Source organism: Notolepis coatsorum (assembly GCF_963971535.1).
Source record: "Notolepis coatsorum genome assembly, chromosome: 19".
In the NCBI taxonomy this organism is placed as follows: domain Eukaryota; kingdom Metazoa; phylum Chordata; class Actinopteri; order Aulopiformes; family Paralepididae; genus Notolepis; species Notolepis coatsorum.
The window spans coordinates 42,539,974-42,552,538 of record NC_140183.1 but is presented as its reverse complement, the minus strand read 5'-3'; the positions used below and the strand labels follow the sequence as shown (position 1 = coordinate 42,552,538).

General features: G+C 42.4%; 1 protein-coding gene across 1 annotated transcript in view; it reads right to left on the bottom strand.

Annotated features, from left to right (window-relative positions):
• Positions 1–6,926: 6,926 nt before the first annotated feature.
• The window catches only part of plcl2 (phospholipase C like 2), a 130,100-nt gene continuing 124,461 nt past the window's right edge, over positions 6,927–12,565 (bottom strand). Inside the window, exon 6 of the mRNA XM_084336063.1 lies at positions 6,927–7,992. Within this exon, the coding sequence (XP_084192189.1) occupies positions 7,786–7,992 (207 nt within the window). The 3' untranslated portion in view covers positions 6,927–7,785. The remainder of the gene's footprint in view (positions 7,993–12,565) is intronic.

The window sequence follows — 12,565 nt, the reverse complement described above, 5'->3', positions numbered from 1 at the left end:
CATATGTCTAAACTGAACACTGTGACCTCTTTTTTTACTTCTAATTTTTACTATGTTTTTATTTCATACTTATCTTGTCATGCACAGTCTCTGGAGCGCAACAGTAAGAAGCATTTTGTACAAAAGTATTCTGTACTTCTGTATGACAACTATTAAAGAAACTTGAAACTTGAAACATTTAGTAATTTAGCTGTCTACATTTAGTCACTTTTATCCAAAGAGACTTACAAGTTCTGTACGACAAGTCATCAGGAAGGGTACAACTCTATAAACTAAGCATACTAGCAACTAAGCAAAATAGATTAACAGTCTTGTTATAACGGTATGTCAATGAAGAATACAAAGGGGGTATTTCATCCATAAAACATCTGAACTTTATTTTCTCAGCAATTAGTGTATTTTTTTCTGCAAGAAATATTTACACAATGATGTTTAATGTATTATTTGGTTGGAATGCTTGTTTTAAATTTTTTGAATACCCACTGTACCCTACACTCAAAAACATGTTTCTTCTACAGTTAACTCCTCTTGGAGGCGTGACTTTGGCTGTAGAGATTGTTATTTGTGCAGAACTCATCAACAGAGCACTCTTTTCACATTCTTCCACTGGAGGGGTTTTCTCTGTACCTCTGAGCCGGCTGTGTGACGCAAATAATCCTGCGAACCTATCATGGTCGCTATTGCCCATCTGGCCACACTGTCATCCAAGAAATGCTATACTGCTAACGTGAAACTTGTATTATAAGTTGATACATGTAGTGATCTATGCACGTAAACAATACCCCCCCCCCAAATCTTAGTTATAACAAGATTGTGTAAGTTAAGAAGTGTTGTATTTGGGTGCAACAAATATTTGGCTACACTGGCACACCTCCAGTGAATGACGCTAAGCTAGGCTAACGGTGCGGCTGTTCCCTAAGCCTAATGCATGCACAGAGAAGAAAGGGGTATGTATCTGCTTGTCTAACTCCAGGGTAGATGGCAAATAAGCAAATTTTCCAAAAAGTTGGCATGTTCCTTTAACATACAGTGGGGAGAACAAGTATTTGATACACTGCCGATTTTGCAGGTTTGCCCACTTACTAAGCATGTAGAGGTCTGTAATTTTTTATCATAGGTACACTTCAACTGTGAGAGATGGAATCTAAAACAAAAATCCAGAAAATCTCATTGTATGATTTTTAAGTAATTCATTTGCTTTTTATTGCATGAAATAAGTATTACTATTTATACATCAGAAAAACAGAACTTAATACTTGGTAAATAAACCTTTGTTTGCAGAGATCAGACGTTTCCTGTAGTTCTTGACCAGGTTTGCACACACTGCAGCAGGGATTTTGGCCCACTCCTCCATACAGATCTTCTCCATATCCTTCAGGTTTCAGGGCTGTCGCTGGGCAACACAGACCTTCAGCTCCCTCCAAAGATTTCCTATTTGGTTCAGGTCTGGAGAGGGGCTAGGCCACTCCAGGACCTTGAGAGGCTTATTTTTTTTTTTATCAACTTTTTCTCCCATTTTCTATATTTTCTCCCATCCCAATTTCGTATCATCCAATTCAACCCTCCCCTGTCACGAACGCTGTTTCTTGCCTCCCACAAGCCGGCTGCAATGTGGACTAAGTCATACATAGCACAAGTCCCCTCCGGTACTTGAGGTAACAGCAGTCGCATCTTTTCACCTGCGCAGCTCGATCTCTCAGTGGCGAGGAGTAACGCGTGGGAGGCTCACGCTGCCCCCGACACTTCCTGATTCTACTGCGCAGGCGCACCAACCGACCTGTAGGAGTCGCTGTCCACAACGCCCGATCCCCACCCATCAGTTTCCCACCCCCTAATACGGCCAATGTGTATTAGTACGGACGACCAGCTAAACTGAAAGCAAATGTGGAGCGCTGGGCTCGAACTGACGAGCCCAGCGTCTCCAGCATTTCGTGACGAGCGCCTTGCCCACTACGCCACGTAGCCGCCCCTGACCTTGAGAGGCTTCTTACGGAGCCACTCCTTAGTTTCTCTGGCTGTGTGTTTTGGGTCGTTGTCATGCTGGAAGACCCAGCCACGACCCATCTTCAATGCTCTTATTGAGGGAAGGGGGTTGTTAGCCAAGATCTTGCAATACATGGCCCCATCCATCCTCCCCTCAATACGGTGCATTCGTCCTGTCCCCTTTCCAGAAAAGCATCCCCAAAGAATTATGTTTCCACCTCCATGCTTCACGGTTGGGATGGTGTTCTTGGGGTTGTACTCATCCTTCCTCCTCCAAACACGGCAAGTGGAGTTTATACCAAAAAGCTCTATTTTGGTCAAATCAGACCACATGACCTTCTCCCATTCCTCCTCTGGATCATCCAGATGGTCATTGGCAAACCTCAGACGGGCCTGGACATGCGCTTGCTTGAGCAGGGGGACCTTGCGTGCGCTGCAGGATTTGAATCCATGGCGGCGTAGTGTGTTACTAATGGTTTTCTTTGAGACTGTGGTCCCAGCTCTCCTTCAGGTCATTGACCAGGTCCTGCTCTGTAGTTCTGGGCTGATCCCTCACCTTTCTCATGATCATCGATGCCCCACGAGGTGAGATCTTGATTGATTTGATTGAAAACTTTATTAACAGATTGCAGAATGTGTACAGCACAGTTCAATACATACAATTGTTAAGGGGATGCAGACCAGAGAAAGACTTTCATCTTGATTACATCAGGGTCCCCCATTTTCAATTCATCATAATTGCATGGAGGCCCAGACCGAGGGAGATTGACCGTCATCTTGAACTTCTTCCATTTTCTAATAATTGCGCCAACAGTTGTTGCCTTCTCACCAAGCCGCTTGCCTATTGTCCTGTAGCCCATCCCAGCCTTGTGCAGGTCTACAATTTTTTCCCTGATGTCCTTAGACAGCTCTTTGGTCTTGCCCATTGTGGAGAGGTTGGAGTCTGATTGATTGAGTGTGTGAGTGTGTGGAGAGGTGTCTTTTATACAGGTAACAAGTTCAAACAGGTGCAGTTAATACAGGTAATGAGTGGAGAATAGGAGGGCTTCTTAAAGAAAAACGAACAGGTCTGTGAGAGCCGGAATTCTTACTGGTTGGTAGCAGTGTTGCAGTGGCAAATTGACAGTAGGTCAAACGCTCCACGCGCGTGCACGTGCGCGCGCATGCAGTTTTTTTTGGCTGCTCTCGTCCTGCAGCTGGATACTATTGCCTCACAGCGCGGCCGTCAGCGCGCGGCCCAGAGAGCGCCGCTGGCTCTGCGGCTCTGCAGCTGCACGCTTCTCCGGGAGTCCGGTTGGATAATGCCATGTAAAAAGCGATTGCGCGTACTTCAGCCTCAGTGAGCGAGGTATAACGCCGTTATACCGAGTTATACCAGCACTGCACCACTGGTTGGTAGGTGATCAAATACTTATTTCATGCAATAAAATGCAAATTAATTACTTAAAAATCATACAATGAGATTTTCTGGATTTTTGTTATAGATTCCATCTCTCACAGTTGAAGTGTATATGATAAAAATTACAGACCTCTACATGCTTTGTAAGTTGGCAAACCTGCAAAATCGGCACCTACCCAACCTCCTCCAATGTACAGTTTCTACGTCAAATGTATACTCTCTTTTCTGGACTCTTTTTGTATCACAAACAGTACTGTATTTGCAAATCTGGTATGTCATAAATGTACAGATGTAGCAGTACTGTCTATCTGTATGTCATGTGTGTCATATATGTTATGATGAATTGAAAATGGGGGACCCTGATGTAAACAAGACGAAAGTCTTTCTCTGGTCTGCATCCCCTTAACAATTGTATGTATTGAGCTGTACTGTACCCATTCTGCAATCTGTTAATAAAGTTTTCAATCAATCAATCAAGTATCAAATACTTGTTCTCCCCACTGTAGTTTATTCTGAGGATTTCAAAGAATTGACAGATGAGAGACAAAACCGGTGTACAGTTCTAAACATAATTTTTTCTCCCTCCTCTCCGGTTGGTAGAAATGGTTGACGACAGTTATAAATATGACAACAGTCACAGCACTGAAGAGACATGAGTGTTTGTCCCGGGGAGAGTGGCCAGCTAAAACACTGGCGGTGAGATCTGTAGGTGGTGATCATTTCAACCAGTGGCAACAACACTGTTTCAGCATCGAGGAGAAAAATTTGCAGCCAACAAAAATACAAACAGTTGCACTTTATTTTATGGTCCAGTTCCAGAAGGGGCATTGCTTTGTATAAAAAAATAATTATAATAAGATACATTTGGACATTTTAAGTGAATTTAAACATAACGATACAATTGCTGGTACCAAATGGTATGTACCATTTGTGTTAAGGAGTTAAGAATTGCCATTTTGAGTATGTACATTTGTGTTAGGGAGTTAAGAATTGCCATTTTGAGTATGTAACATTTGTTATTAAGGAGTTAAGAATTTTTTATAAATAATAAATAATGGACTGCATAATAAAGAGCAAGTGATAGAACTATTGAAACAGCATGTGAGACAAAAGGCAGAACTTTATCAGGAACAATGTCTTTTCCCCCCCACTTCTAACCTCTGTTGAAAGATGTGAATCGCATACATGAGGCACAGTGATATCAAATGGTGAATGTGGATCATAGGAATGGTATTATTACTCTGTAAGCAAAGATCAAGTCCTGTAATTGAAAGCATTTAAACTACAACTCGACACACACCAGCGATGGACCAACAAAAAGATAATACAATAAAACCCATAACTTTTAGACAGTATATCCACTGTATTCTATGTTTTGGCTCTACACTCTTAAGCACTTTGGATGAGAAATTATAGAATGAGGACAGGGCTAACATACATGAGTCAGAGTGAGCTTAAATGTGACAATATTTACATTTGTAAAGGATAAAATGGTTACATTTTAGAGTTCCAAAAGTAACTGGACTGTGTCATATTCTATAAGGTAACGTTAGTACTTTTTAGCTTGCCATTCAAATCCTTTCAAAGTCTGCAACGCAGAAATATCACCAGGCTCTATTAGTTATATAAACTGCAAATAACATCATTATTTAAAAGTAGTAATTACGCAGCAATATTTTATATTTTTAATAAATATATATCAGTATGTAGTAATAAGATATCATGCCAGCCCCAAATCATGAAGAACATCTCCCCATAAGGGCCATTATTATTACTCACTCCATATTGCATTTCTATGACTCACTCATTTTCTTATTGCTCTCTATGGGGTAACAATTTTTTTATTTTACCATTTTATCCCTACTGCATTAAACTATTCAAGACTTGAATATAGTCCACATACGATTTCTCACAGGGATACAACGACACTCGGAGATTGTAGAAAACAAGGGAGTTTTCACACCTGTTCCGATTCAGGGGGTAAAATTATATAATTGTTGCATTTGTCCCTTGGATCGTTTGTGTTCACATGGCAACATTCAAAACAAACAAATTTCACAAAGTCATGTGAAACACAGCCTTTTAACGGACATCAATTTCAATCCTAACCAACATGTGCACAAAATGTATTTGGTGATCCCCACTTTGGCTTGCACAAATGTTGATATATTTCATATAATGAAATATTACATTTTCGAATTCACTGTTGGTAATTAATTATGTGCCCCTCTCTAAGCTAGTTAGCTGACTTGCAAGGTATTTGTTTAATATGGCTGGGTATCGCCAATGATTTCCCGAATCAATTTGATTCCGATTCACAAGGTCCTGATTTTATTCAATATTGATTTGGTTAGGGATATTTCAGTTACTATACCAATTTAGCTTGAATATATAAGAGAACTAATGCTGTAAATTGTACAAGGAAGGAAAACTCGAACCCGGTGCATTAGTAGAAACATATTGTTTACATTAAGAATTGACCACAAAGCAGTTACATTAATGTACGTTTTATTTAACATGACCAACACACTACAGCAGTCAACACAATATAGCATATTATATTTTTTAAAGATAGATCTGGGTTTTTATTAATCGACATTGGATTATTAAAATGAAGATCAATTTCAATCGGGAACATCAAACTTTTGAACCCAGCCCTATTGTTTAGTATCACAACTTTATTTGGCATTTTTTTTTTTTTTTATACTTACCAGCAGTGAAAATAATCTTTTGGTGATGAAAATTCACACATTGGGAAAATGTCAACAAAAGCTGCATTAAATGCGTGAGTCTTTTCCTGCTTTTGGTGTGATTGCTTTAACACCTGAAACTAACTGCTCTATGGTTTGAATGGAGGCAAGGAGAGACTACGCTTCCTTGGTGATCTCTGCTCGCCTGTTTTGTGCATTGCATATGAGTGCAATTGCCGTGTTCACATTATGTCCAAACAAACCGATCTGAGGGGCGAAACGCTCCCTGTATCGGAACAACGGCTCCAAACAATCCAGGTGTGAATACACCTTAAGATATCAACAATCAGGTGATTTTCGTGGTTTGCAGACTCTGTTATTATTGCATGTTGAGAATTATCTTATGAAAAAAACTACAATAACTAATTTTGAATGTGATGTGTATCTGTCCAAATGCCTTTTGGCACCTAAATTGGAAGGACCACGTCCAAAAGTGCAGTAATTTCTTAATAGAGTATTCATTAAAACACTCAAATTATAACTGTCTGTACTTCAATCTTACTGTGGTCTCATTCAGTCGTTTGATATCCAAAGTGACGAATACACAACAAATGTATATATAATTGCGTCACAGTACAAATGCTTTTTTCCTTTTTTAACTCACTGTACATGTCATCAACCTTCCTTTGGAGATCCTTCTCAAGCAGCTGCTGCTTGTGGATTTTGACACACACAGACACACATTTACATTCTCTATTTGTCCCTCTCGACAAAGGAACTCTACAGTGGGAAAGGTCCAAAGGTCACTTAGTAGTGACCCCCCCTCCCCTCCCCTCCCCCAATATCAGATCTGTACAGACAAATAAAAAGTATTTTTTTTTCTCTCTTCACGTTCGAGTCATATATCCTTTACAAAATAAATCTTATTTTCAAGTATACAGTAATAAAATGATGCATGTCGCAGAAAATAGTAACAGAAAACTCCATATATACACATAGTAAATTATACTATTTTGGCAGATGAAGAACATGAACAAGTTGTTTATGTAAACAGTTCTCTCTCATTCATTTCTCTTTGCTTCCGTTAGACTCCCTGTTTCCTATTACATTCACGGCTCCATTTTCTGAAGAAGTCAGAAGAAACCCTTTTCGTAAATTGTGCTTTTTTTAGAACTCCTTCCACCGATCGGAGTGCTCCGGTCTCCTAGGGTTGGACCCTGGTCCACTGAATACATGTAAGTCGGTCACTGCATCAAGACGGTCCCGTGGCTGCAAGTACTAGGCTCTCCCAGTTTACCCAGAATAATGGAGAGAGGAGCAGAACAATGAATGGACGGCTATAGTCTGCTGTACTGAGATTTAACTGTATGGGTTAGCACAAAGGTCATGTTTGGGCATGTTACGTGGGACAAGTATGGCACTACAGTAGATATGAGGAGGTATTGTATCACTTACTGGATATAGAGTACTTTATCCAGTGTTGGATTTGGATGCCATTGGAACTGTGTCTGGAGTTTGAACACAATGCCAACATAGGGTTGTGTGAAGGTCAAAGAATTGTGCTTGGGATACAGGAATGTAGACTATGGAATGTGAGACACACTGGTGTGCGTTCAATAAGAATGTTTAGGGCTTAGGGCCGTGTATGTGTGGCGGGGCAGGGAGCTCAGGGATAGAGATGGGGCCTGGAGGGTTAAGGGGGAAGGTGGGTCTTCAGTTGTCCTCATCAGTGAGCCCTTCCTCTGCAACAGCCTTCTCAGGAATGGCCTGCAGGCTGCGTCGGTTTCTGGAATCCGTGGAGCCAGAGGAAGTCCCCATCACACCACCTTTACACAGGTTACAGGTGAGTGCAGCGTAGTGGATCTGTTTCAGGTTCTCCTGGACTTCGCTCTTGGCGTGCTTTAGCAGGTCCGCCTGGCCCTGGATGGGGAAAGTGCAGGGAAAAGTGTGACGATGGACACCTGGACTGTTTTAGGGTGAAGTGTGGCTTGAAGGTAGATACTATGAAGGGAACAAGTAGGAGAAAACAAGATACCAGACATCAGAAGAGTGTCAAGGTTTCTCAATCTTTACTGATAATCTTTTTCATGTTTTAGTGGGAATGTTTTGATTTAGCCACATCATTGCATTAACTTGGTGTCAAATTGTATACAGCTGACAAAGAAATCCTGGCCTAATTCATATAGCAATAAGCAGCAGTGGAGTTACACAGCCCTGCATTGGTCACAGAGGGAAAAACTCAGCACACAATGAATTATGCAGCAGTGCCACACACTCGCCAGGCTCAACTCGATCGCCTGGGGACAAGGTATAAATTATAGCGGAGATACTCATGAGGTAATCTTAATTAACACGCGCAAATACCACAAATAAATATGTAGAAGGTCATTCATCAATAATTACCCCTGGCTTTGACACAGGGGGCTAAAATGAATGGCGTGGTAAATGCACCAGACTGTTGGTGTGCAACCACACTGGCTCAGACTACACAGTGGAGCCTGCCAACATTAAAGAAACCAGCTCACTTTGGGATACAATCTACTTCAGTAAACAAGCACTGGCTCAGTTCCACTGCCCAAGGCTAGGGATGAGACTGAAGATATTTTCCCACCGGTTAATACACTCATGACAACACCGGTGTTACCGGATACACTAACCTAGACCTTTTACAAGAGATGTGCGTTGTGTTGAATTTCACTGACGTTTAACCACACGTAAAAGAAACCATTAAGTGGTTAAATGGGAAAAAATATGCTTAGCGAAAACTGTTTGCAGTAGACCATTGACAGTAGTAACGTTATGCTTAATGACCATAAGATACATGGTAAATGTAAAATCTTATTTTAATTTGTATTTAACGGGAAAGTGGCCAAGCCACAGTTGACATTCTACTTATGGTAGAATTTAGAATGTTAGATCCTATGGTAGACATAGGAATGTTAAGGATAATTGGATCATTCTGGGATATCCGTTGGTTTAAGGGAGGGAGTTATACGCAAAGGTTGTGTTCATGGAACACAGTCCTGTACGATTCTCGGTGTAGCTTCGCACTCCAGAAGCATTACCAACAACTACACAACAACATGTATAGATTATGGCTAGTTTGAATATAATGATCTGGAACACTGGTGGAATAAATAATCAACACAAACGCAAAAGCGTGCTCACACTGATGAAAAAAGAACAGGTGGACATGGCTCTGCTAAGCGAAACGCACATTTTAGAGAAAGACAGATTCATTAGCGGACAACACATATCATAACATTAGTCACTCTTCCTTTGGAACGAGAACTCGGGGAGTAGCCATAGTCGTTAGACGGAAGTTGAACATTGAATTGAAAGGAGTATGGTCTGATGCAGATGGTCGGATAACTATAGCCAAGATTTTACACAAGAACAGGAAAATAGCGCTGGTAGCGGTATACGCCCCAAATTTATACGAAGTTAATTTCTTCACTACACTTACCAGAGTAATGTTAGACCTTCCCGAATACTCATTTATAATTGGTGCGGATTTTAATGCCATTTGAAATCCAAGGATGGACAAATCAAACCCCTCCTTTTCCAACAAACAAAAAAATTCATCTAATGCATTAAAGGATTGGTCGAAGATTACAGGTGTAAATGACTTATGGCGATCACTTAACCCCACGACCCGGAAGTACTCCTGTCGATCTGCGAGACATAACACATTATCCAGAATAGATTACATTTTTACATCCCCGAGACTATTTGATAACTACGATGTGGAAATGATACCCAATGCATTATCAGATCACTGTTATTTACTCCTAAAAGGAACATTTGGTATACTATCAACCCGAGCCCCAAGATGGCGATTTAACATGATGCTGCTCAATAACAAGGAATTCATTACACAAATCAAAGAAGCTCTTACGGTATTCCTTCGGATGAATGCGAATACGGTGCAGGACCCCAGAATATTATGGATGACGACAAAGGGAATGATCAAGGATTTCACTGATAGCTTTTCCTCCCAAATACGCAAGAATCGATGCTCAAAACTGGATGAACTGGAAACGCTTTACTCAACGTTATTTAATTCTTTACAATAAAACAACTCGGTTCGACTGGAAAATCAAGTCAATATACTAAAAAAAGAGATTAACGCCATATATAGACAACAATCTGAAATGCAAATACGTAGCACAAGACAACAGCAGTACTCCCAAGGTTCCAAACCAAGTCACCTATTAGCTATGCGATTAAGAGTCAATGCAAAATTTGCAGATATAACTACCATTAGAGCACAACAAGGACTTGTTACAGAACCCAAAGAAATAAACACGACTGTAACTGAGGGGTACAATTCCCTGACTGTATTGATAAGTATGGTATCATTAAACCACTACCGCTTTATGTACTTTAATTACTGGCCATACAGTACACGATATATGAATATGATGAACACTTCCCACAATGAAATCGGTTCCACACAAAGGTATAATCAAGTATTTAATGGAGCAAAAGGTACATAATACTTTCTATTAGACTTTGAATGCACTTGTAAGGCAAAGGAATGTGCGTAGGCAAATCAACAATGAATGTCCATTCTCTGGTTACGCAGGAGGTAATTATACAACCTGAATCTTAGGGAATTATATCTATGGCACACTAGTAATATAGCGGGAGATACTGGAAGGGTCCCCCTGGTTGTAAGCCAGCAGGGGTAGAAGATCTGTCGGTAGTAGAGAGTCTGGTCAACGATGACTAAGGAGACTCCAGGTACAGGAGCCGGTGCAATAGCCTCTTGATCCACAGACGAATACAGCTGTTCTCCGTAGACTGTAGCTCCACAGTGAAGAAAGCTAGTCGGCCTCAGGCTCTCTGAGGCGCCGACTCGACTTGGCTCCTAGCGGGGTAAATCCAACACGTGTAAGCGTCGGCTGGTTCTCCGCTCCATAAATCACAGGACCAAAGCAAATATATTCCAGCCGCAAAGGGCTATGCAGTCGTCGGGTAGATTAATCCAGTGTACATGTCCACACGGTTCTCGTCTAGGTCTCCTCGGGTGAAAGCGCAATGAAAGCAGCCCAGCCTGGATAAGAACTCTAGCTAATACGAGGAAGCGTTGGAGATGCTGGTCACTGTAGAACTTTAGCCGCACGATACACTATACACAAATAGACTATTATTGACTTAATAGAAATATGTCGCACTCGACGGTATAGCGCCAAACTCTGACAATTCAGTTATTAATTCGCACGCGGTCTCAATGCTCTATTCTGGGGCCAAACAGGCCATACTTCACCGCACGTTGTATCGTGGGTGAGGCTTCAACTTATTGGGTAACATACTTCTGTATTCACCTGCGCCGTATTTATATGCACGGTGAACAAACTAGTGCCAATCTCATTTCTGTCGCGTATCCCTGGGCAAGGCCGGGCATGTCCAGACATGTCTTGACGGTGACTTTGAACCTGACTCCGGAGGCTGGTCCCTGGCGCCGGTGGACCGCTGTCCAATAGGAGAATGAAATATTATGGTCTGGTACTAGGCTAAAGGGATATTCCGTGTATATGTACAAGGAATATACAAGGGATATCAAACGATATACAAATACTATGCAATATATATCAATCAATAAATACATATATTCGGTTTAATCTGACCCTTTGTAACAGCCGCCCCCTAATTAGTCCCACCTAATTAGCTAAGCAGAGACAGATTAACCGCACTGTCCACTACTCAATGTCCGTTGTGAGGGTAGGCAGTTCACAAAGTCAGGGGTCATGGTCGTCATTAAGCGAGTCGGGGAGCCTTGGCGACTCTGTCAGCCTCGCCACGGGTCGGTTGTAGGTCCGCCCTTGGCCGAGCACTTCTGCCACTCTGACCTTTCCGTCGGCACCGGTGGTCACTTTGCTTACGCGGCCGGCCACGCAGCTCGGGGTGGTGACTGGTCTATGGTCATGACGACTGGACGGGATGAAGGGGGGCTTAGGAGGAAGCGGGCCTGAGACTGCTTTGATCTGTGCTTGGCTGTGCCTCCTCCTCCTCCGTCTGTTTCTCTTGTTTGCTCTGTACCCCGTCTGAGGAGGGGCCGGTCCCGGCCGCCCCGTCAAGGAGTCGCTTGGGGTGCTGGGTTCGAGGTCAGCTACGTCTGAAGCGCAGCTGAGGGGGGTGGAGTTCCGAACTCCCTCTGGTGCCCACGGTTCTCTCACGGGCCTCTCGCTTAATGTCAATAGCCTCTGCTGTACGAGGGAGTGGCCGGTGTCGCTCGCCTTTGTGTGTAGGCAGCGTGTAGACGTGGGTTGACTGTCAAGTCCGTAGAGGGGGCCCTGGAGCGTCCATCCCAGTCGGGTCTGAACCGCGACTGGGCATCCTTTGGGTCCGATGTGGGCCGCCTCAATTGGGAGAATGAGATCCGCGCGGTCGGAGCCGATGAGCAGGGTCGGTGTGGCGCCGTCGATAAGCGGTATAGGTAGTTGACGTAGGTGCACATACTTAGCCATCAGCTGTGGGATGGGGTAGG